Here is a 24137-nt window from a genome sequence, read left to right on the forward strand (position 1 = left end):
ACCCGTTATCTCGCGGCTTCCTCAGCTGGTAGGCCAGTAGTGTTACTCGAGACTCGCATCCTGACTGACTGACTCACAGAAAGAAAGAAAGAAAAAATCTCGGCGGTATAAAATCGAGGCAATTTGCGTTTTTCCAAAGAGGTGCGTACAAAATTTATTACAAAATCAATACTATATTTAAAAGTTTAATGAAATATTCACTTTAAACTCTCCAAAAGTCTTGAATTTTTATTAATTGATGATATTTTCATTCGTTTAATAAATATAAAATATATGAGAGAGTACAGATGTTAATTTAGTTTTACAGGTAAAAATGTAGTTTCAATTTCAACATACTTAATTATCCTAATTTCAATTTTTTAAGTTCTCAAAAGGTATTAATTATTGTACTGATAATCATGAATTAAAATAATTATTCATTACACAATAAAATTAATAATTATGGAAAACTAAGGTAATGTTTCTCAATAATCAAGCAGCCAAATTTTAATGAAAGAAAAGTTTTTCGGCATATTTTTTTATACTATTTCAGCAAAAGAAAACAATTGAAAATACATAAAAAATTAATTATATAAATATTAAAATAACAATTAAATTTTTACTTGTGATTTAAGATTGAAATAAATTCAAAACATTAAAATTAGCCAAATTTATCAATTTGATGAATTGATATGAACTTAGTTTTGCGCAATTTGTGCCGATTAAGAGGAAAGGGTGCATCGACAATCCCACGTGTGTGTGGCTCGGCGATAAATTAACGGAACTCGCGTGCATTCAGCGGCGGACGTGAATGAGTTGTTAAGTGAGACTGTTTCAGAAAATTAATCGCAAGTCAGCAGCGTCAACATTGGCCCTCCTTAAGGAGATTCCGTTTGTGAAATATCGCGGCGCGCAGAGTGCCGTTTTTATCTTTGAGCGTCGCGTTGGCATTTTCGTCGCAACGCCTTTTGACGGAAAATTGGCCGACGCCACGCGAGTTCAAAGAACGGCAAACGCTGCCAATAAACGAAAGTTTCACCTCTTCAATTGTTGCAAAATTTGTCGACGAAAACTTCTTTCGACTGATTTGAAAGAAACAGGATTTGTTTCAATTATAATTCGCGACTGCTTAATCCGGGATTAGAATCAAAATTAATCATTGTTGGCTCACTTGTCGGTTTATCGTGATTTCGTACCTGTTGAAAAAATTAATTTAGCATTTCAAAGTGAATCATATAGTTATGAAATTGAAAGACCAGTTTTCCTTCCTATTCAAGTTGCGATAAAAATGATTTTTTTTTTAATGGTGCATAAAGTAATTTAAAAGGAAAAAAAAAACAATTCTAATTATATCATAATTAAGAAAAGAAATACTTATTTACATATAATGTTAATATGTAAAATTGTTTCATATTAAAATTTTTATGAAAACAAGCAAGAAATCCTGGGCTGATTTAATAAATATTTAATATTGATTTTTTTTGTAATTGTTTTACAAAGTGCCAAAAATTATTATCGATGAGCTACGTGTGACGGTTCAGGAAAGTAAAAAATTAAAATCAGAGCACGTTCGCAGCGTTTCTGAATACAAATTTGGAGAGTGGCGGGGAAGCACCTGTTGTCGCTCTTTCACCCAGGGTGAAATCTAGCTGCTTGGAGGCTCCGAATTGCCGTCAGTCAGTCGCGCACCGCGGGTCACACAAACCACTCAGCACCTCCAGCCGCACAATCACTTATAAATCCCCATCGCTCTCAGGTATCTCACCAAAAAGCAGACACAACTGACAACAACTCTCTTGGTTTTAAAAATTCAAAAATTTTATTTAAAAAAATCCTTAAATTTTATCTATAGTACAATAGATTTTGTCGCATTTTTAGAAATTTGGTTGGTTTTTTTAATTTTTTTTTTTAATAATTATTTTGTTTTTTAATTAAAAATCGAATTAATTTTTCCTGTGATATAATTTGTCAAGTATTTGATACAGAATCGAAAGTGTCATAATTTCTCTTTCTCTCCCTTTTGGCACGTTGACCAATTTTGCTTTCCAATAGTTATTCTGATCACGCTTTGCCCGGATTTCACTTTCACCTGAAATCGATTTTTGATTCTTAAAGAATAGCTTCAGGTATCTACACTGAAATTACAACTTCTCAAACTTTATCCATCAGATCAATGTTCATTTGTTAATAACTTCTGATGTCAACTGAATATATAGATTTTCTTTTTCATCATAATTCAAGAAAATTTCAATGTTAATTTTAAAAAAATCAGTCCTCCTAATGACTTTTGACAGTTTTAAAATCTTTAATAATTACTTTATTTGGCAGATTGTGATGCAGTGAGAGAATGGCGACCGCCGCCGCCGCCGCCCTGCCCGCCCTGCTGACGGGCGCGTCGACCGCCGTGACCACCGCCGGTCTGTGGTTCGCACCCCTTCTGGTCGCCACGCTCGCCTACTATCACTACGACCTCATCGACCCTGAGTCCAGACCGATTGACGCAGAGGTCGTCAAACCGATCTACGACTTCATAGTGGTCGGCGCTGGCTCGGCCGGCGCCGTCGTCGCAAACAGGTGGCTTAACAAAACGCTGCTTTTTCCAACGATTTCATATTTTTCCATATACAATTTTTATCATTATATGCTGGGAATTCCTTGAAAAATGCTGCCATTGGAATGTATTTTTATGAAATTTTGCATGAATTTTTAAAAATTATTTATACAAGAACTATGGTTACTGCGTAGGCTATCGTACAGTTAAGGTTTCGCTCACCTATAAACTGACTCTGGCTCACCAAATATTGGAATATTTTTGAAATGGTTACATTTTCTGACTTAAAACATGTTAGAGAAACAGCTGATCGGTTGATATTTTGTTCATAGGCCACCAGGTGGCGGGAACTTGCGTTTAAACGTCAAACATTGAAATGCATACATTATTGTACAGCAGTGCCGGCTATTGTACAGGGGAGGGCCAATTATTGTACACTCCAGAGCAACGAGAAATATATCGTTTCCAAAGTTTAAGCGTCTGGGAAACATTATTGTTTTAGCAAATATAATTTTAATTTTTATACCCAGAAAGGAAATTTATTTGTCGTTTCCTTGATATTTTTAAAAATTTGAAATTTTGGCTTGCAGCATAATATAATTAAGGGTTTGCAAATGTTTATTTTTCTATATCAAGAAATTTTTTTAGAAACATAGTCAAATGAGATAAGTTAAAGAAAATAAAATGAGCTTTTTTTTTGTAATTGTAAAATTTGCCCTAAAACGTTTTCTTGCCATTGTAATAAAGGCTAAAAAATTAAAGTATCAAATTTTTACCAGAAAAAAAAATTTTAGAATTTTTTCAGCATAGCCAATCGTTCTAGCGTACTATTTTAATGCAGAAGTGAAGTTTTGAGAAAAAAAATCCAAGCAGTTAAAAAGTTATGTTGTCCGAACAAAAATACTATTTTCCGAGAATCGTTAAAATATGCAATTAATTAATTTCTTTTGAACCACTGTGATTTTTTCAACCAAAATTTGATACTGTACTAAATTTTGCACGCTGAATCGATTGGCTATGCTAAAAAAATTCCTAAAAATTTTTTTCTTCTTCAAAATATGAATTTTAATTTTTTAGCTTTATTTTAAGTGTCAAAAAAATTTTTTACAAACAAAATGACAATTGCGCAAAGAAAGTTTATTTGATTGCCTATAAATTATCTCATTTGACCATGCTTGTAAAAAATATTTTTAATTAAAAATAATAAACATTTGCAAATCCTTAATTATTATATAAAATTAGTAAAAAATTTTAGTTCTAAAATATATCATTACATTCAGAATTAAATTTCCTTTTGTGCTATTAATAAAAAAACCACGAATAATTTTTTTCCCGGGACTCTTAACGCAAGTGTTGCTGCAAAAATTTAAGAATTGGGAAGCGCCGCCAGCAGCAAAACAGTGCACTATGGTACACTATGCAATCGCGCCCTTTTGTGCAGCGAATCAGAGGGAAATTAGGTGGGCGGAGTCAGTATTTGTTTACAATGTGTCTAGTTATGTCGAGAGTCGCTTTTCTGTTCAAAATTCGGGCGAAGTGCGGGTTTTTTGGGCGAAAACAAGAGAAAATTTGGTCCATCCCGGTGACATGCATCGGCCGAGTTCAGTTCCCAGCGAAAGCAGCAGGTTAGTTTCAATTTAAACCCGGGTTTTTAGTCTCGCCAGACGTAAAAATTTTAATTTTTTTATATACCCCGGTCCATGGCAATTTTTTTTTAGCATAAAACCACATAAAACTCTTTTAAAGCGAGAAATACATAACCAGCGTCCTTCTTGTACAATCTTTGGAGCCCTGCGTTAAAGTGACCCGAATATTGTACAGAGAGGAAAAATGCATTTACCTCTCTACAGTTGATTAATTTCCAATAAATATTTTGATAAATTTAATCAAGAAGCATCAATCTATTATGCCATTGGTAGAAAAGTTCAAAATATTAGCGTATTTGAATGCAGTGGCCTAATTTCAGCAGGGGTCTCAATGCCCGTTTCATAACAACAGAAAGCCGTTGACAGGTTGCGACTTTGTTTTTTCCTCTTCACTCCTGATTAGAGGAGAAAATCGTTTATAAACTAATTTTTATCGACTCAAAATAGATGTGGGGTGCATTTTATGTCAATATTTTTTCAAAAAATTTCAATAGCTTAGCGATAATACGGCTTTCTTACGATTTGTACAATAGCTGGAGCTGTACGATAATCCATGCAGCAACCATATAAATTTTAATTTGCACTTGTCATATTATACAAGAAATAAAATAAAAATTAAATTCACATATTTTTTAAAAATCATTTCAAATATATGAGCGTTTCTATTGAAAATTTAAAATTATAAGAAATGACTTTCGAATTTAGAGGACATTCTAAAAAGTTCTATGAAATAATCTACAGATTATAAATTTTATCACTTCTATGTTTAATTCCAACTCATTTGGCATGTGAACTTGAATCTCGAAGCATATTTTAAATCTAAATGATAATCTTCAATTATTCAAGTTTTTAATTAAATAATTAATTATTTTTGTTGCAGATTATCAGAAATCGACGATTGGAACGTGTTGCTGTTGGAAGCTGGTGGCGACGAGACCGAGATTTCGGACGTGCCGGTGCTGGCGGCGTATTTGCAGCTGAGCCAGCTGGACTGGAAGTACAAGACGGAGCCGCAGCCGAACGCGTGCCTGGGCATGAAGAACCAGCGGTGCAACTGGCCGCGGGGCAAGGTGCTGGGGGGCTCCTCGGTGCTCAACTACATGCTGTACGTGCGGGGCAACCGATACGACTACGACTCGTGGCGCGACCTCGGAAATCCCGGCTGGGGCTTCGACGACGTGCTTTACTACTTCAAGAAGTCCGAGGACAACCGCAACCCGTACCTCTCCAGGTCCAAGTACCACTCGTCGGGGGGCTACCTGACGGTGGAGGAGGCGCCGTGGCGCACACCCCTAGCCACCGCCTTCATCCAGGCCGGCCAGGAGATGGGCTACGAGAACAGGGACATCAACGGCGAGTTCCAGTCGGGCTTCATGCTGGCCCAGGGCACCACCCGCAGGGGCGCCCGCTGCTCCACGGCCAAGGCCTTCCTCAGGCCGGCCAGGCTACGCAAGAACCTCGATATCGCCATGCACGCTCAGGTCAGCACTTTTATTGTTAAGTCAAATTTAAAAAAAAAAGTAAAAATTGTATTTTTTTTTTACCAAAATATTTTTTCAGTTTCATCAGTTTGGAAATAATTTGAGCAAAAAATCCAAACAACCAAAAAAATTTAAACAGACTTTTTTAGGGGAAATTCCAAAATATTGTGGCCAAATCAAACAAGTTTTATGAACTTCTAAATAATAAAATAAATAAGATTTTAAATAATGTGCTGCTTAAATCCACTTTAAAATGAAATTTTGTTTCAGGCGACACGTGTGTTGATCGATCCGCTGACGAAGCACGCGTACGGCGTCGAGTTCTTCCGCAACGGAAAAATGCAAGTGGTGCGAGCCAAGAAAGAAGTGATCGTTTCTGGCGGCGCCGTCAATTCGCCGCAACTGCTGATGCTGTCGGGCATCGGGCCGGCGCAGGAACTCATCAAGCACAAGATTCCCGTCATCAAAGACCTGCCCGTCGGCGAAAACCTGCAGGACCACGTGGGTCTGGGCGGCTTCACCTTCCTGATCAACCAGGAGGTGTCGCTGGTGCAGAACCGGTACGAAAACGTGCCTGCGGTGCTGCAGTACGCCATGCTGGGCACCGGCCCGCTCACGGTCATGGGCGGCGTCGAGGGCCTCGCCTTCATCAACACCAAGTACGCCAACAAGACTATCGACTTCCCAGACATCGAGTTCCACTTCATTTCCGGCTCGACAAACTCTGACGGCGGAAGGCAAATCAGGAAGGCGCACGGCATCACCGACGAACTCTACGAAAGGGTGAGTTCAATGCAATGACCTCAAAAATATGGTAAAAGTTTTGGAAAAAATATCTTAAAGTTGCAAATTTATAGAATCAGGATTTAATTTAAAAAATTAATATAAAAATAATTGTTAATGGCAATTTAGTAATCCAAAGTGGATATGAACGAGCTAAAATTTGTATCATTTTCATGAAAATGATTGAAAAGGGGAAAATTTCAGCTTACAGATATGAAGAATTGTATGAAAATTAGCTTTAAAAATCACCTTTTTCAATATTTTAATTCTTTAATTGCGGATTAATCACTGGATAAGATGGGGACACATGCAAAAACATGCACTATTGGCAAGCTGAGGTCACAAGGAATCTAAATGTGCCCAAAAAGGTCAAAGTCATCAAAGGATTTATTGACAAAACAACAATTTTAATAATTGAGCAATCTCATTGGTCCAAACGTCGACCACCAAATTCGTATTGGCTTTAACATACTATAATGTTTGACACATCATTGTAATGCTGAGATCATGGACAATCGATTTGTGGTTAAAACTCTTCGGTTATTGCAAAAAAAAAATAAATAAATGATCTCTATTTAAATATTTAATATGGTCAAAAAGTTCCCCCACCACTCTCTTATTATTCCTATTTTCTGCTTTCGAAACGTCTTTTCAAATTCAGTTTTTTACTAATGCTCATATCAGATTCACCTAATGCTGTTTATTTGCAAATTTTATTCTTTATTATTATTATTTTTTATTTTTTTATTTTTTTTTATTAAATTTTTAAAAAAAAATTTTGATTATCAAACTTATTGATGAAATTGTTGATCCGCAGGTTTTCCGTCCGATCGACAACAAAGACGTGTGGTCGGTGATTCCCGTGTTGCTGCGGCCGAGGTCACGCGGGGTCATCAAGCTGCGGTCGCGCAACCCGTTCGACTACCCCCTGATCTACCCCAACTACCTGAGCGACCCGTTCGACATGGCGACGCTGGTGGAGGGGGTCAAGTTCGGGCTGGCGATGAGCAAGACCAAGTCGTTCCAGCGCTTCGGCAGCACCCTGCACCAGATCCCCTTCCCGCAGTGCGTCAAGAGCACCAAGCTGTGGACGGACGAATACTGGGCGTGCATGGTGCGCCACTACTCGGTCACCATCTACCACCCCGTCGCCACCTGCACCATGGGCCCCGAGTGGGACGACAAGGCCGTCGTCGACCCTGAGCTCAGGGTGCACGGCGTCAAGGGCCTCAGGGTCATCGACGCCTCCATCATGCCCCTGCTGGTCAGCGGAAACACGAACGCGCCGGTCATCATGGTGGCCGAAAAGGGCGCCGACCTCATCAAGAAAGCGTGGAACCGATTGTGATTTAAACTCAAAGAAGGGTCTCGAATCAACTAAGAAGGTTTAAATTGTCATCGAAGTAATGAGAAAAAAGTTGAAGTTTTTTTTTAAGAATTTCGTCTTGAAAAACAAAGATGGCGATTTTGACTTTTGTTGAGTTTCCAGACCCTTTAATCTGCAGTTTCATTTTCTCCGTCCAAGACTGATTTGCTTTTATAACTGCTGCGTGGCTGCGACTATTTTATAATTTACCTGTTGATGAGTGCGTGTGCTGACAATTGCATTAAATATTACATTTTAAGCATGACAACAACATGCACAGGCTATGACCACGGTTCTCAACTGCGCCCCATTATTGTACTTTAATTGTGAATAAATATCTTTATATCATTTAAAAAATGTATATTTTTCAGGGAACCTGAGCATGAGCTGCTCATGAGAAAGGTTCGAGCAAATTTTGCTCATGAGCAGCGTTGAGCAAGGGTATATAAAGCATGAGCATTGAGCACATGCAAGTGAGCATGCTCATGAGCAACGCTAGTTGAGCACATGAAAATGCTCATGCCCAGAAACCCTGATATTTTTACTCTGACATTCTAGAAAAAGAATTTAATTATGAACACATTCAAGTTCACTTTTTTGTTAATTAAACAAAATTAATGCTGCGCCAGCATATCTAATAAAGGAAGAAGCAAGCGATGAACTTGAAATGCTGTTTACAAACAGAGATGGAAAACTTGAAAACAATTGAAAGTTTTGAGGACGCTCAGCTTCAGTTTTCCTCATGCATGATTCAAGAAAACAAGAAAAGGCTTCAACTTGGTGAAAAGGTAAATTTTAAATGAATTTTGAACCAAAATTTAAAATTACTTTTTTAATTTTAGAAATTAATTAAAAATGGAGACGACGAACGTGTTTGTTCGGAGCGTGTTCACGGCGCAGAGGATCGCGTACACCCTCGCAACAGGGGCGCCCTTCATATTCCTCTTCCTCAGCGGCCTCTTCTTCTTCAGACAAGATTTGTTCGCGGCGGACGAGCGGCCGAAGGACACTTTATTTTTCAAAAAGACCTACGACTTCATAATCGTGGGCGGCGGATCGGCCGGCAGCGTTTTGGCCAACCGACTTTCCGAAGTGGCCGATTGGCAGATTTTGCTGCTCGAGGCCGGCGGACCCGAACCCACCCTGTCCGAAATCCCTGCCCTGATGACCGCCCTCCAGTTTTCCTACGTCGACTGGAAATATAGACCCGAATGGACCGGCGACGCTTGTCTCGCCTACAAAGACGAAAGGTACAGAAAAAAATTAAAATCCTAAAATATTTTCCATTTTGTTATCATTTGTCTTTAATTTTGTATTTTTCAATTTTCTGGTTTGATTATATATTGATGACATTAATTTGATTTAATTTATTTATTAAATGCAAATTTATCTTCTCAATTTCGCACTTGGTTTTTCATTTTAGTTTAAGAGATTTTCAAATTATAGTTTTTACAACGTAATTCTTTTGCACGTTAACTTTTGACTCCACTTAATGGAAATAACTCAAAATTAATCTATTTTAATTAATTATTTGGCTATTGTGAAAATTAACAATTAATTTAGAAATTGTAATTATAGTTTCCATACAAATTTCAGCAAAATTGTCAATTTCATAGCTAAATATTTTCCCGTTTTATAGATGAACTCAAGATTATTCATTTAGAATTACTTATCTTCTTGTCTGATGCAAAATTAATCAAACTAATTGAAAATTCCAGGTGTCGATGGCCTCGCGGAAAGTGCCTCGGGGGCTGCTCGGTGCTGAACGCGATGCTCTACATCCGAGGCAATCGCCGCGACTACGACCGCTGGGAGGAATTGGGCAACCCTGGCTGGTCCTACGAAGACATCCTGGCCTATTTTCTGAAATCCGAGGACATGCGGATCCGCAGATACAAGGATTCGCCGTTCCACAGCTCGGGCGGGCCCCTCAGCGTCGAATACTTCAACTACCAGACACCTTTGGTCAGGGACTTCCTGGCTGCGGGCAACGAAATGGGCTACCCTGTCAGGGACGTCAACGGCGGCCGGCAAATCGGCTTCACAAGGTCGCACGCGACCATCAGAAACGGCGTCAGGTGCAGCACGGCAAAGGCCTATTTAAGGTAATTTGATGCATTTTTTTTTTTATTTAAATTATTTCCTTCTTGGTTATTTTCTACTTTTTGAAACTCATTTTTAGAAAGGAATATTTTTAGATTTATTTAAAACTGACCAGATTTTTAATTATTTTAAGCCAACATTGAGTACAAATTTTTGATTGAAAAATCCCAAATTTTAATTTTCGTTATTTCACAAAATATTAAATATATGAAACTTTGTATAGAAATTCCTTCCAAAATGCTATAAATTCATTAAATTAACAAGTATTTTCAATTTTTTTATTTTAAATAAAATTGCGAGTCTTTGTTATTAAAATATAAAATAAAAAATTGGTTAATTGCAAGGAAATTTTGAAATTTCTTTTTTTCCCCCCGTGAAAATTAATTTACATAATTAATATGATATTTTTTTCATAGACCGGCGCGAAATCGGCCGAACCTGCACATCAGCATGTTCTCGCACGTGGAGAAGATTTTGCTTGAAAACGTGGGCGACTGCGTGGCGGCGCGCGGGGTGGTTTTCAAGAAGAAGGGGGTGCGGCACACCGTGTTCGCCAGCAAGGAGGTCATCCTTAGCGCCGGCGCCATCAACACGCCCCAAATCCTGATGCTGTCCGGCCTGGGCCCTCGCGAGCACCTCGAAGACGTCGGCGTCCCGGTCTTCAAGGACATTCCAGGCGTGGGCCAGAATTTGCAGGACCACGTGTCGACGGGCGGCAACTTGTTTCTGGTGGACAACCCCGTGTCCTACGTCCTGCCCAGACTCCTGACCTGGGAGGCGATGGAGAGGTTCATCAAGAGGAACGAGGGGCCCATGGCCACGTTTCCAGGTTGGTTTTTTTAATAATTCAATAATTAATAGTTTATATTTAAATTTGGAATAAGAAATTTATGTTTTATAGAAGAAGAAATTAATATTTAATTAGTTTTTGAATAATTCTTCAAATTTACAAAATGTTTTTTATATAAAAAAGAAATATTTTCACACAATAATGGCAAATATTAATTTACATACTGGTAATAAAAATGATATTCTTGAAAACATTTTTAATAAATTTAAAAAAAGAAAAAAAGAAGATAAACTGAAATTTTTTTTTTTTTTTAAATTACTGTGTTTTCTACAATTTTTTTACGTTTTTTTTTTATTTGTAGGAGCGGAAGTGATGGCTTTTGTGGACACGACAGTCTTTCCGTGGGCCAAAATCGACAACAGCACGGACATTCAGGACGACTGGCCGGACATCCAGTTGTTTATCGGCGCGTTCGGCGACAACATCGACGGCGGGGTCATGGGTCGGAGGGCCAACGGCCTCTCCGTCGACTACTACGCGTCCGTGTACGAACCCGTGCTGTACAAAGACGCGTTCGGGGTGCACACCCTGCTGCTGCGGCCCTTCAGCAGGGGCAACGTCACCCTCAGGAGCAACAACCCCTACGACCCACCCATCATCCAGCACGGCTACTTCACCGACAGGAGAGACGTCGAGACCCTCATTGCAGGCGCCAGGTAGTAAAAAATTCCGTTTTATTTAAAAAAAAAATCAATTAAAGAATGAAAGAAAGTAGCATTTTGAGTTTTTTCTCAACAGAAGCAAGTTCAAGGAAGGAATTTTAATTTAAAATTCTTAATTTAAGACGAAAATTGTGTTTTTAAGAGACATTTTGTCAAATTTAATGAAACTGAATCGATTTAATAAATTCATAAATTATCGTTTTAATTTGTTATTTCTTTTTAAAATTAAAGACTTAATATAAAAATTAAAACCGCTTGGGCTGCTTGAAAATAAAAACTAATAATAATAAAAATAATAATAAGAGTTTTTAATTCAATTTTAACTTTAAACTTAAAATTGATATAGTATAGAATGGAATAGGTTTTTGATTTTATTAAATTATCTATGAATTTGACAACTTTTGAAAATTAACATAATTCTTAAAACAATTTTTTACTAAAAATTACAGGTCATTCAAATCATGGATGGTTTTGTGTACAATTTCTCTTAATTTATAAATAAATTCAGTTGTAAATGACGAAATTATTCATAATTTTTAGCTATAAATTTGAATCAAGCAATTGTAATTAATTATGTTGGATTTTATTTGTTTGTTTTTGGCGTTTTTTAAGGTTTGTGGTGCAGTGGGCGACGCAGACGGCGGCGCTGCGTCGGCACGGGGCGCGCCTCAACCCGAACGTGTACCCGCGGTGCGGCCGGCTGGGCATCAACTCGGACGACTACTGGGAGTGCGTGATTCGCCACTACAGCCAGACCATCTACCACCCGACGTGCACCGCCAAAATGGGCCCCGCCACCGACCCCATGGCCGTGCTGGACGCGCAGCTGCGGGTGCGCGGCGTCGACGGCCTCAGGGTCGTCGACGCCTCCGTCATGCCCAACATCGTGTCCGGCAACACCAACGCGCCCGTGATCGCGATCGCCGAAAAGGCCGCCGACATGATCAAGGAGTGGTGGTTCGCGTGGGGCGACCAACCCTACGTCAAGTGCAGAGACCTCAACGTCACCTTCCCAGGTTTCGACCTCGATTTCGGATTCAAAAAGAAGTAGAACTATAAATTTTTAATAAAATTAACATGATTGAAATGAATAAAAAGTTTTTTAAAATAAACAGAAAAACGTTTAATAAATTTTCTCTGCAAATTCCCCTCATCATCATTTCTTCCTTTTACTGAGGTTGTACAATTTAAATGACCTCTAATTGCGTTTTTGGTGTCGTTTCCAATGTATAATAAACATCGAGGAACTCAAATTTGAGATTAAATTACTTATTTTAATTCTCTATTTTATTTTTAATTTATAATCTCAATTGAGAATCTTATTTTTGGTAAACGACAAAAATGGCAATAATGGCCTTTTAATTTAATTTAATAAGTAGCTCCAAATAATTATGACTAATGTTTACTGTTAAAACCGAAACGCGAGTTTCACTCTTTAAAGAGGATGAGTCAAGAGACAAAGCGGTGTTTTTAATTGAAAAGTTGGCCCAGAGCGAGGGGGCGCTTTCAGCTTTTAATGAAAGTTGATGAAGAATATTTAATTAATCGACGATGGAACTCTTCGAGGAGAACAACAGCTTGGCGGGCGGCTCGTGTCAGTCGGGCACCCTTTTGCTCTTCAGCCTGCTCAGGTCGCTGGTGTGGGAGCAGTGCTACCTGGGCAGACAGGCGGCCTCGGTGCCCAACCGGCCCGAGAGCTACATGCAGACGTACGATTTCGTCGTCGTTGGCGGCGGCAGTGCCGGCTGCGTTTTGGCCAGCAGACTCACAGAAGTCGCGAAATGGAATGTTTTGCTCATCGAAGCGGGCGGCGACGAACCGCCAAAGTCGCAGGTACAGAGATTTCATTAATAATTTTCACTGTAATCATCAAAATTTAAAATATCCAAATTCTACAGTTTTCTCGCATAAAATTGGTTTCGATTTAAAAATTTGAGCCAAAACTTGAAATAAGAAAAATAAATCCTAGACAATCAATGTGAATTTTTTTGTCGACTGACCTAGATTGAATTTTCCATCCATCTTAATAGGGGTGATATGAATGTAAATGTAATTTCGTGAAATTTTTATCAATTTTATTCGGCCTGTTTTTCAGATTTTTTTTTTTTAATTTTCACATGAAAATATTTAAATATATTAAAATAATTAAATATTTTTGCAATGCCAATAATTTTTAAAATACAATTTTACCTCGCTAATATTTTTTGAAAATAAAATTCTCTGAAAAAAAAATCAAATTTTCTAAAATCATAATCAAATTCTTGTCTATGCTGTTTTATTTGGTTTTAAATAGCAATTTTTAAAAATTAATCTATATAGTTTTATTATCAATTTCAAATTTCAAACTTAAATTTGCTTTCAGCTCAATTAAAAATTGCACAGCTTATGAATTTCACAAATTTTAAAGCAGAATAAAAAATTGACTATAAAAATTAATGAAATATAAAAGTTTTTTAATTAAATATTTAATTCTAATTTATTATTAAAATTTTCATGGAAATCTAAATCTTGAACTTTTTGTTCTTTGAAGGTTCCTGGTTTCATCGACGCCCTGATGGACAGCGAAATCGACTGGAGCCTGCGTTCGGTGCCGCAGGAGACGTGCTGCCTGGGCTACCCCGAGCAAAGGTGTCGGCACCCGCGCGGCCGCGTGCTGGGCGGCTCGAGCACCATCAACCGCATGAAGTACGTGCGGGGCAACCGGCGCGACTACGACCGCTGGGTCGAGCTGGGCAACCCTGGCTGGAGCTACGCCGAGGTTTTGCCCTTTTTCAAAAAGTCCGAGCGCAATTACGAGTTCTTCGACGAGTACCACAGTTCCGAGGGCTACCTGCCGGTGGAAAGGTTTAGGCACACGTCGGCCCTGTCCGCGGCCATCATCAGGGCCGGCGCCGAGCTGGGCTACCGGACCGACGTGGACGTCAACGGCAGGCACCAGGACGGCTTCGTCAGGGCGCAGACGACCTCGTGGAACGGCATCAGGTACAACTCGGCCAAGTCCTTCCTCAAGGCCGTGCGCAACAGGACCAACCTGCACGTCGTCAAGCACGCCCTGGTGACCAGGGTGTTGTTCGAGGGGGCGGACAAGAGGGCGTCGGGGGTCGAGTTTATCTTCCAGGGGACTTTCTTGAAGGTTTTCGCCACCAAAGAAGTGATTTTGTCCGCCGGCGCCTTCAAATCGCCGCAGATTCTGCTCCTCTCCGGCATCGGCCCTGCCGAGCACCTCAGAGAAAAAGGGGTGTTCGTCAACCAGGACCTGCCGGGGGTGGGGGAAAACCTGCAGGATCACGTGAGCGTGCCCGTGCCCATCGTCACTCGAGGAAGTGAAAGGGAGGATGAGGCGGAGATCGAAAGTCAGTATTTGCTGAAAAGATCCGGGCCTTTGATGACGACCGGGATTTCCCAAAACACGGCCTTCATTTCGAGCTCACCTTCGGAGGGGAAGAGATTCATCCCCTGGCCGGACGTTCAACTTTACTTTGGCCAATCGCCCCGAATGTGCTCCACGACGAAGGGTGCAAATTCAGTCGATTGCCAGTTCTTCCCCTTAGCAAGGGAGTTCAATATTTTTCCTGCAATTCTGCGGCCAAAGAGCAGGGGGGTGGTGAGTCTGGCGGACAAAGACCCCACGAATCCACCCCTGATCAACCCCAGATACTTTTCCAAAAGGGAGGATGTGCGGACTTTGGTGAGCGCGGTGCGGCGAGTGCAGAAGTTGCTTCAAACCGAAGCGTTTCGCAGGATCGAGGCTCGTTTGAACGCGACCCACGTGCGGGGGTGCGAAAACCACCCCTTTGACTCGGACCCGTACTGGGAGTGCGCGATGCGTGCCAACAGTGTCACGGTGCACCACGTGGCGGGAACGTGTAAAATGGGGCCGGAGAACGACCCTGAGGCCGTGGTTGATGCCGAGTTAAGGGTGCACGGCGTGCAGGGGTTGCGAGTGATTGACGCGTCCATCATGCCGCACGTCGTCTCGGGCAACACCAACGCACCCACCATTATGATCGCCGAAAAAGGCGCTGATTTCATCAAAAAGCAATGGAACCAGAATCATTAATAAGATGACTTAAATCAGATGTAATGGAGAGAGAAAATATATTATGACGAATGTAGAATTAAATTTTATTTAAGCATTACTTTTCTTTGTTACAATAAATAAGGAAAATTTACCTACGTTGTTGTGAATTTTTATTTCTATATATTTTTTACTGCAGTACTGCACAAAGATAAAGGTTGTAGGACAAATGTCCCACAGCACACATGTCCCAGCAAAAAGCGGGCGAATGTCCCAAGCCAATGGGATTGCAGCTCTAAGCGCATGCGCGCTCTAAACAATATTTGAGGATATGGACAGATGTCCCATACTGGCGCTATGAATAACTTATAAGATTTTATTCCATAAAAAATGAAATTCATGCAGAAGATTCATTTTTGAATAAAATCAAATTTAATAATTATAAAATATCAAATGAATGAAGATTGACGATTTTGGCAATTTTTTTCATTTCAAATATTTTTAATTTAAATTTAATATTTGTAAAAAAAAGTGATCGCTTAAAATTATTTTCTTCTCTTGCATGATTTAAATTGATAATTTGTGGAAATTTTATGATCTTTTTGCCTAGCGATAAATCTAAAGAGACACACTTTGCAACTAAATTTCACGACCCAGTTCAGATATTATATAAAATTTTATAAGTATCTATTTTTAATATTTTAATATAAGTTAACTTTGTAGCATATTTTTTAACTCATAAAGGCCATAATTAAACTATTTTTAATCAAACCCGAGAACAGTTGAGACTCGAGACCGATTGTTCGCGGCTGGTCTCGGGTCCGACAAGGGGCAGTGATTTTGTTTATATTTTATATTTTTTATAATTTTTGGCACAAATATATTATTTATGATTTAAAAAAGTATATTAATTTAATTATTTTCTAAAATTTAAAGGATGCATTGTTCATACATTATTGGGTATTAAATTTTTAATTAAATTTTCGTCATCTTTCCATCAGTTGATATTTTTATTAATAAAAATTTAGAAAAAAAGTTGAATTAATGCGTATTCCACTTGCTCCATTTGTCATTGCTCCAGTGTGGGACATTTGTCCGTTTGACATCTAAAATATAGCAGCAAGGCGCATGCGCCGCGTGATCACGTGACTGGGCTCTGATTGGCTCGCGCGCTTGGGACATTCGCCCGCTTTGCGATGGGACATGTGTACTGTGGGACATTTGACCGTCCACCAAAGATAAAACAAAGCTAAAAAAGACTCCATCCGCCGCAGTTAGTTTATTAATTAAATAATGTATTATATAAAAAAATATAAAGATACATGGTCTTTGAAATTTTAAATTAATTCACGTCTGTTTTCAAGGAATTATTGTAATTTTAGAAACTAATTGTCAACTATTAACAGAGATGATTTTGCACCACATAATATATTAACACTTTCTAGAACAATACAATAAAAACATTGTCAAGACTCAAGACGGTTAACTTGAAAAACACTTTTCCTCTAAATGAATTTATTGAATAATTTTAAAATTGTCCTCCGTTTATGCTTTGCATTTTTTCCCCCACAAGAAATTTCATATTTGAGCAGATTATTTATGTTATTGAAAAAATAATAAGCATAGGCAGTATTACTATTAAAAAAATTATTTAATTTTTGTTATATTTTATTGAAATTGAATATGTTTTAAACGTTTAGCTTTTTTTCACAGCCTTGAAATTTTCAGTATTTTATTATTGCAAACACAAATATCTAGCCGCCCTCTGCAGGGAGTAAATTTGGTTCAGAGCAATTTCATATCAAGTGGAAAAATTAATTTGCAGGTGACTCCAAAAGTCAATGACCTTTCCCCGCCCTGTGGTATAATAATTTTGGTTAGTGGCGAAAAATATGAACTTTTTAGTGAACCGCGGCTCAATGCAGCGAATTTGATTTTATATCTTGGGAGTTTTTGAAAAACTTTTCTACGCCAACAATTCAATGTTTTCTCTGAATTCCAAAACATTTAAAGGATTGAAAAAACAAACAATTCCCCCCCCCCCCTTTACTTTGCATTGTTGTTTCGCGCTGCATACTTTTTGTGTGATTATGTGACGCCCTAAAAGATGGTAATTGTGAAAAATACAATAGTTTCTTATTAATGATTATTGTTCATTTTGTTTGCTTTTATAGGCAAATTGGATCAAATAAAACATGACTGGCATTCTCAACTGCTTGGCCTTCTTAGACTCGGAAAAATAATACCGTTGGCCTTGAGAATCCGTCGCCCAGCCTCACAGATCTTTCAGCTTTGGTAAAAGCAAGACGTACCGACAACATAACAAGCAATTGGCCAGGCGCAGACGCAAAAATACAACCGCGCGCTCACCAGTAAAAGTTGCGACGCTCACTTGCAAACAAACTAAACAAAGAAAGAGTACTTAAATTCGGCGTGATAAGGAAATTGCTCGCAAAGATTTGCACTAGTTTTTCACAGCTCGGCTGCAGGTAAGTAATTAATTTATGCAATTATATTTTAATAATAAAATTTCCAGTTTGGATTTTTATTTCAATAAATTAATTTCTGCTTTTTTATTTAGACAGAATGAAGGCAGCGAGCAACTTGCAACATCCGTGCCCAAATGCCGGGGGCGCCGCGACCGTTCTTTTCGCCGGTTTGGTCAACGCCATTCTCAACGCGCAATGCCAATTGGGCGACCCGGCCCAGTACCCCAAAGACGTCGCCAACGCTCTTCTGCTGCCGGAGTACGATTTCGTCGTAATCGGAGGAGGCAGTGCCGGTGCGGCGATCGCCAGCCGGCTGAGCGAAATGAAAAATTGGAACGTGTTGCTTCTGGAGGCGGGCGACGACCCCGGAGTGGCCTCGGACATTCCCGCCTTGGCCGTCAGCCTGCAACGCACCAGCGAGGATTGGCAACTGCGGACGGAGCCCGACGGCAAAACGTGTCTGGCAATGGAAGGCGGCCGGTGTAACTGGCCGCGGGGAAAAGCCCTGGGCGGATCGTCCTCCATCAACGCCATGCTTTACGTTCGGGGCAACAAGGGCGACTTTGACGAGTGGGAAAAAATGGGAAACGCCGGATGGGGCTACGAGGAGGTTTTGAGGTACTTTAAAAAGTCCGAAGACGGAGAGATCGAAGACGAATTCCACTCAACAGGTGGTTTGCTCAGCGTTAAGAAAAACCCTGCAGAGGAGTTAGACGTGGTTCCTTTATTTTTCAAGGCGGCCCAGGAATTGGGCTACGAACAAGTTGATCTGAACAGCGCCGCTCCAGTCGGATACGGCCGGTTGCCTTCGACGCAGAAAAACAGCGAGCGAATGAACACGGCCAAAGCCTTTTTGTCTCCGGCCAGGGACAGAGACAACCTTCACGTGTCTAAAAAGTCACACGTGACCAAACTGCGGTTGGAGGAGGGGAAAGTAGTGGGGGTGGAATTTGAAAAAGACGGAAGTTCGCGTTTTGTGGCGGTTAAAAAAGAAGTGATTTTGTCTGCCGGAACCATAAATTCGCCGCAGATTTTGATGCTCTCCGGAATCGGCCCGAAGGACCATCTGGAGGAATTTGGCATTCCTGTGCACGCCGATCTGCCCGTGGGCGAAAATCTGCAAGACCACTTTTTGTACGCGGGCACCTACTTGACCCTGCACGCCGTCAACACCAAAATCGCCGACCAGCAGACAAAACTGATGGATGACGTTTATGAGTACCTTTTCCACCGCAAGGGCGCTTTGGCCTCGCTGGGCACCGTGGACTTCACGGGCTTCGTCAACACCCCTATGAACGAAGACAAAACCAGGCCAGACATTCAAATCCACCACATGCTAGTGCCGGAGGGAAGCCAGATTTTGGATGCGTGGTTCTACGCCATGGACTTCAAAAAGGACACTTGCCAGCACTTCAAAAATATCAACAAACAGGGCACTTCGCTCATTCCCATGTTGTCCCTTCTGAGGCCCAAGAGTGTGGGCGAAATCAGACTCAGGTCGGCGAACGCCTCGGACAAACCGGTCATTCACCCAAATTATCTGACTCGGGAGGAGGACGTGAAGGTCATGATTGAGGGCATCAAGCACTTCAAAAGGTTCGCCGAGACGAAAACCATGCAAGCCCTGGGAACGGAATTCGTCGACGATTACGAGCCCTGCAGCGGAAAACACGCAAACGACAGTGACGAGTACTACGAGTGCTGCATGCGTCACACCGGCGCCACTATGTACCACCCTGTGGGCACTTGCAAGATGGGGCCTGACCCTGCCGACTCGGTCGTTGACCCCAGGCTGAAGGTGCACGGCGTCAAAGGGCTGCGCGTGGCCGACGCCTCAATTATGCCTAAAATAGTTTCGGCAAACACGAACGCCGCTTCAATCATGATAGGCGAAAGGGTTTCTGATTTTATTAAGGAGGATTGGCTTGAACAGTAATACAAAAATAACTTTATGTAATAACTAAAAAATTGGTAAATGTAATGAATTAAAAAATTACTTTTAATTTATAACTTATTTCAATTTTATTTTAAATATTTTTTCCCTCTTGAAAATGGCATCAATGGCAACAGCCATTGATTTCTATTAATCACAATAAAGTATTTATTTACTATAAGCAATAAAATAACTATAATTATGATCAAAATAATATTATATTTACCCACAAACTTTGCTCTTCTAGAGTTTTATTCTAAAGAAATAAACGTGAGTTTGAGTTGTGGAGATTAAATTTGTCAAGGGTCAGGGGCAACAGTTTGTTTGCGCCCGCTTGATAACATAGCAGACTGACCAAAATAGCGTTTGATCTCGACGAGAACGGAGCTCTTCACTGGTCTCTCTCTAGAGCTGTACGTGTATGTATTATATTACCATTTTTTGAATTTTGAATTAGCCAGTCCCTCAAAGGAATTTTTATTAGAGAGCAAGAAAGAAGTCAATTGACAAGGTCTCTGGAGACTAAATTGCAATTTTAAGAATAATAACAAATTTAACTTTGATTTTTTCCCGATAAATAATTAACTGTTTCCACTTTCAATCCCAAATCTGTGGATAATCAGCCAAATTTAATATTTAAATTTCTTAAAGTGTGCAGTAATTCTTGTTGAATTAGAATGTCAGGGGAGTGTTCTTTTTGTATTGAAAATTCAATTCAAAATTGTAAAATTCTTTTATCTTTGCAGGCAAAAAAAAAAACTTTTTTAGATATGAAAGTGGGAAGAAATTGTGTGTCTGTTGAAACACCTGACATAAAATAATTATTTAGCCGCCTCGATAAACTAAAAAAAGCTGAGATTAAACATATAGCGAATTTTAAATATAATTGAGAAAAATAATTTTTTTCTAATAATATTTATTAATTATAATTATATACTTATGGTATTTTATTAAATATTTTCATTCTTTAATATGTGCATTTAAATTTCAATTTAAAATATGTTATGAAAATTATTTTGAGATGATATTTTTATTTGATTATAGTCTCTTCAACTCATATTGAAAATAAATGCTTGATAATCCACTATCCTTAAAATTTGGCCATTTTAATTTCACAAAATAAGCATGTCTATAATAAATAAAATTCCACATAAAATCTTTTAATCTCATGATTATTTCTGTATTTTCCAGAATAATGGAAGCTCTCGGAGTTCCTGTTCTGCAACAAACGTGTTTTAATAACGGCAGCGCTGCCGTTTTGTTTGCCGTCCTGCTCAACTCTTTGATCGGCGAACAGTGCAAACTTTTCAACCCTGAGCAGTACCCAAAGGACGTCGCCGCAGAAAATTTACTGCCCGAGTACGACTTCATCGTGATCGGCGCCGGAAGTGCTGGCGCCGCCGTGGCCAACCGCCTGAGCGAGGTGGCGGAATGGAACGTCCTGGTTGTGGAGGCCGGCGGCGACCCTGGCATGACCTCCGAGGTGCCGGTTTTGTTCTTCGCCTCGCAGCACACGCAGGACGACTGGGAATTCTGGCCCGAGGCGGACGGCACGAGCTGTCTGGGCATGAGCGGCGGCCGCTGCTACTGGCCGCGGGGCAAGGCCCTCGGCGGCACTTCGGTGCTCAACGCCATGCTCTACGTCCGCGGCAACAAACTCGACTACGACGGCTGGCAGGAAATGGGCAACCCAGGCTGGGGCTACGAAGACGTTCTCGGCTACTTCAAAAAGTCGGAAAACTCGGACAGGTCGGACGAATTTCACGCCCAGGGCGGCCCGCTCGAGGCCAAAATGTACAAATCCGGCGAGCCTAATTTGATTTCCGACTTTTTCTACGAGGCTGCCAAAGAAATGGGCTACGACAAAATTGACATCAACTCGGCCACACCGGTGGGCTACGGCACGGCGCCCTCCACTCAAAAGGACAGCGTCCGCTTCAGCACGGCCAAGGCTTTCCTGGCGCCGGCCAAAGCGAGGAAAAATTTGCATGTGTCAAAACATTCTCAAGTGACAAAGCTTCTGATTGACAAAAGCGACAACAGAGTGACTGGAGTCGAGTTCGTCAAAGGCGGCGAGTCGCGCGTTGTGAGCGTCGGCAAAGAGGTTGTCTTGTCAGCCGGGGCCATCGGATCGCCGCACATCCTGTTGCTCTCCGGAATCGGCCCCGAGGAACATTTGAATGAAATGGGCATCCAAGTTGTAAAAAATTCAAAGATGGTAGGCAAAAATTTGCAGGACCATATTTTGTTCCTAGGCAATATTTTCGCTATGAAAAAGGTTGATTTAGAAATTGGAGATAAAGAAAAATTTGAGCTGGACCAAATGTACAAGTATTTGGTGTACAAAACGGGATATTATTCCACCGTTGGAACTTATGACTTCATGGCCTTCATCAACACGCCCCTGAACGAAAACAAACTGCATCCGGACATTCAAATCCACCACTTGATAATCGGCGCCCAAGACCCACTGGTGTGGCCACTTTTCCTCAACGTGCAAGGCTACGACGAGCAAACGACAGACTACATGAAAAAACTAAACGAAAACTTCACCATCTTCAGCCCAATCATCACCCTTTTGAGACCTGACAGCGCCGGCGAAATTAAACTCAACTCTTCGAATCCGCTGGAGAAACCTGTGATTTACGCAAATTACTTTTCTAACCAACTCGACGTGAGGAGAATCGTGGAGGCGGTCAAGTTCTGCAAGCGCTTCGGCGAGACGGAGGCGATGAAAAAATTAGGCGCTGAGCGAATTGACGATTTGGAAAGTTGCAGCTCCAAGTTTGGCAAGGACTCGGACGAATACCACGAGTGCGCCCTGCGACACATCGGATCCACGATTTACCACCCTGTGGGCACTTGCAAGATGGGACCCGACCCTGCAACCTCGGTCGTCGACCCTGAACTCAGGGTTCACGGAATCAAAGGGCTGCGGGTTGCGGACGCTTCGATTATGCCGAAAATTGTGTCGGGAAATACAAATGCGCCTTCGATAATGATCGGCGAACGGGTTTCAGATTTTATTAAAAATAAATGGCTTTGAATTGTTAATAAGTAAATATTAATTAAAATAAATAAGTAAAATAATAAATATTTCAATTCAATTAAGTAGTTAAAGACTGATTTATTATTCAAGCTTTCTCCATACTGACGTCTCCAATAAGTCAGCAAGATTTCTTTAAACTTAGGCAAAACGCTCAGCTCTAAAGAAAGGCGGCAAGCATAACTTTTAGGAGCAAGATTCAGATTAAAAAACTTTTCATTCAATGCCTTCAAAATTTTATTTTAGTTGTTTAATATAATTTTACTTTATAATTTAATTCATTTTGAGCAATTCATAGACTTGCATTGTGAGTCAATTTAGAAACTAATAAGTGTGTCTTAGAAAAAGAGCGTGGCATTTGAATTCCGCACGAGCTGCAACCGTAAAGAAGAAACAATTGAAAGTATTGCATCCATGTTTATGCACGCGCGCCGCAACATCTTTTCACTTGCACTCTCGCAAGACTCGTGCAATTGCACCGTGAGTGAAATGCATTTCTCCCTGCATCAGAGAGAAATGTTACGACAACAAAAAATCAACTCTTGTATAATTTGGTGTCGACGTGAATTGTGCACGTACGCGTCGCAGTAATTTCAGATGAGAGCTGGTAAAATTGCTTTTAACTTAATTAAAATTAATCAAAATAATTTGCATGAGCATGAAAAACTTTTCAATTTTTTAATCTAAAGAAATTTTAAATAAAAAGATTACAATTGCTTTTTTTTCATTTAGAATTCTGGTGCTTCACTTTTGCTCTGGATGAAAATTTCATCCACTTTGATTAAATATAAGAATAATTGCAAGTTTTTCTCCAAATCTAACCTTCTATTTTCAAATTATTCCTTTCCTAATCGGATGCATTTTAGGATAATTTATGCAAACAGAGAAACCAAAGGATAAATAATAATTCTAAGAAGAAAGTGAAGTTTGGGTTGCGACACGCATTCGTTATCTATTGGAAAAGTTAAATAATTCCGGGCGTGGATGCGTGAGTAAGACCTCCTCTTTATGTAAAGCTCCTCACAGATTTCATCATCAAATAAAAAATAAAAACGCCGTTTAAGAATTTCCAGCGGATCACCGGCTGGAATTTTGTTACAAATAACAATAACTTTCTAGTAGATTAATTACAGAAAAAACAAAAACTGTCTCCAAATAAAGTGAGAGACGAAAATTCGCAATTTTTTTGCACAAACTTTCTACTTTGAGCATTCAGTCTTATTTTTTTCT

The 24137-nt window shown here is 40.0% G+C and overlaps 6 protein-coding genes across 9 annotated transcripts in view; 5 read left to right on the forward strand and 1 right to left on the reverse strand.

Annotated features, from left to right (window-relative positions):
• The window catches only part of LOC132195930 (flotillin-2), a 104915-nt gene that overhangs the window by 8271 nt on the left and 72507 nt on the right, over nucleotides 1-24137 (reverse strand). The window lies entirely within an intron of this gene.
• On the forward strand, nucleotides 46-8148 carry LOC132196022 (glucose dehydrogenase [FAD, quinone]). 3 transcript variants are annotated; one of them, XM_059618390.1, is made up of 5 exons: nucleotides 46-141; nucleotides 2308-2553; nucleotides 5057-5657; nucleotides 5928-6440; nucleotides 7258-8146. In XM_059618390.1, exons 2-5 carry the CDS (start codon nucleotides 2327-2329, stop codon nucleotides 7786-7788), a joined length of 1872 nt encoding a protein of 623 aa, XP_059474373.1. In that variant the 5' UTR covers nucleotides 46-141; nucleotides 2308-2326; the 3' UTR covers nucleotides 7789-8146. The 3 variants fall into 3 exon arrangements, with proteins under 3 accessions (XP_059474373.1, XP_059474372.1, XP_059474374.1); XM_059618389.1 differs by lacking the exon at nucleotides 46-141 and adding an exon at nucleotides 1638-1735; XM_059618391.1 differs by lacking the exons at nucleotides 46-141; nucleotides 2308-2553 and adding an exon at nucleotides 4011-4155 and having other exon boundaries at nucleotides 7258-8148.
• On the forward strand, nucleotides 8442-12504 carry LOC132196021 (glucose dehydrogenase [FAD, quinone]-like). Its single transcript, XM_059618388.1, has 6 exons — nucleotides 8442-8594; nucleotides 8649-9056; nucleotides 9525-9911; nucleotides 10326-10738; nucleotides 11061-11415; nucleotides 12034-12504. The coding sequence occupies exons 2-6, from the start codon at nucleotides 8662-8664 to the stop codon at nucleotides 12470-12472; spliced, it is 1989 nt and encodes a 662-aa protein (XP_059474371.1). The 5' UTR covers nucleotides 8442-8594; nucleotides 8649-8661; the 3' UTR covers nucleotides 12473-12504.
• Nucleotides 12973-15481, forward strand: LOC132196154 (glucose dehydrogenase [FAD, quinone]-like). The gene is made up of 2 exons (XM_059618621.1): nucleotides 12973-13254; nucleotides 13952-15481. Exons 1-2 carry the CDS (start codon nucleotides 12973-12975, stop codon nucleotides 15479-15481), a joined length of 1812 nt encoding a protein of 603 aa, XP_059474604.1.
• Nucleotides 17770-19933, forward strand: LOC132195884 (glucose dehydrogenase [FAD, quinone]-like). Its single transcript, XM_059618166.1, has 2 exons — nucleotides 17770-17928; nucleotides 18021-19933. Exon 2 carries the CDS (start codon nucleotides 18026-18028, stop codon nucleotides 19862-19864), a length of 1839 nt encoding a protein of 612 aa, XP_059474149.1. The 5' UTR covers nucleotides 17770-17928; nucleotides 18021-18025; the 3' UTR covers nucleotides 19865-19933.
• LOC132195915 (glucose dehydrogenase [FAD, quinone]-like) lies at nucleotides 20232-22975 on the forward strand. Of its 2 annotated transcripts, none has more exons than XM_059618212.1 (2): nucleotides 20232-20280; nucleotides 21053-22975. In XM_059618212.1, the coding sequence occupies exon 2, from the start codon at nucleotides 21057-21059 to the stop codon at nucleotides 22905-22907; it is 1851 nt and encodes a 616-aa protein (XP_059474195.1). In that variant the 5' UTR covers nucleotides 20232-20280; nucleotides 21053-21056; the 3' UTR covers nucleotides 22908-22975. The 2 variants fall into 2 exon arrangements, with proteins under 2 accessions (XP_059474195.1, XP_059474196.1); XM_059618213.1 differs by having other exon boundaries at nucleotides 20232-20274.

Source organism: Neocloeon triangulifer, unplaced genomic scaffold, assembly GCF_031216515.1.
Source record: "Neocloeon triangulifer isolate White Clay Creek 2 clone unplaced genomic scaffold, ASM3121651v1 ptg000011l, whole genome shotgun sequence".
NCBI lineage: Eukaryota > Metazoa > Arthropoda > Insecta > Ephemeroptera > Baetidae > Neocloeon > Neocloeon triangulifer.

Bases quoted from the DNA above. Each gene is read 5' to 3' on its own strand.
- LOC132195915 (XM_059618212.1), top strand. From the start codon at position 21,057: ATGGAAGCTCTCGGAGTTCCTGTTCTGCAACAAACGTGTTTTAATAAC.
- LOC132196022 (XM_059618390.1), top strand. From the start codon at position 2,327: ATGGCGACCGCCGCCGCCGCCGCCCTGCCCGCCCTGCTGACGGGCGCG. The intron at 5,658-5,927 runs GTCAGCACTTTT...ATTTTGTTTCAG, and splicing joins ATATCGCCATGCACGCTCAG to GCGACACGTGTGTTGATCGA. The intron at 6,441-7,257 runs GTGAGTTCAATG...GTTGATCCGCAG, and splicing joins CCGACGAACTCTACGAAAGG to GTTTTCCGTCCGATCGACAA.
- LOC132196154 (XM_059618621.1), top strand. From the start codon at position 12,973: ATGGAACTCTTCGAGGAGAACAACAGCTTGGCGGGCGGCTCGTGTCAG. The intron at 13,255-13,951 runs GTACAGAGATTT...TGTTCTTTGAAG, and splicing joins ACGAACCGCCAAAGTCGCAG to GTTCCTGGTTTCATCGACGC.
- LOC132195884 (XM_059618166.1), top strand. From the start codon at position 18,026: ATGAAGGCAGCGAGCAACTTGCAACATCCGTGCCCAAATGCCGGGGGC.
- LOC132196021 (XM_059618388.1), top strand. From the start codon at position 8,662: ATGGAGACGACGAACGTGTTTGTTCGGAGCGTGTTCACGGCGCAGAGG. The intron at 10,739-11,060 runs GTTGGTTTTTTT...TTTTATTTGTAG, and splicing joins GCCCATGGCCACGTTTCCAG to GAGCGGAAGTGATGGCTTTT. The intron at 11,416-12,033 runs GTAGTAAAAAAT...GCGTTTTTTAAG, and splicing joins ACCCTCATTGCAGGCGCCAG to GTTTGTGGTGCAGTGGGCGA.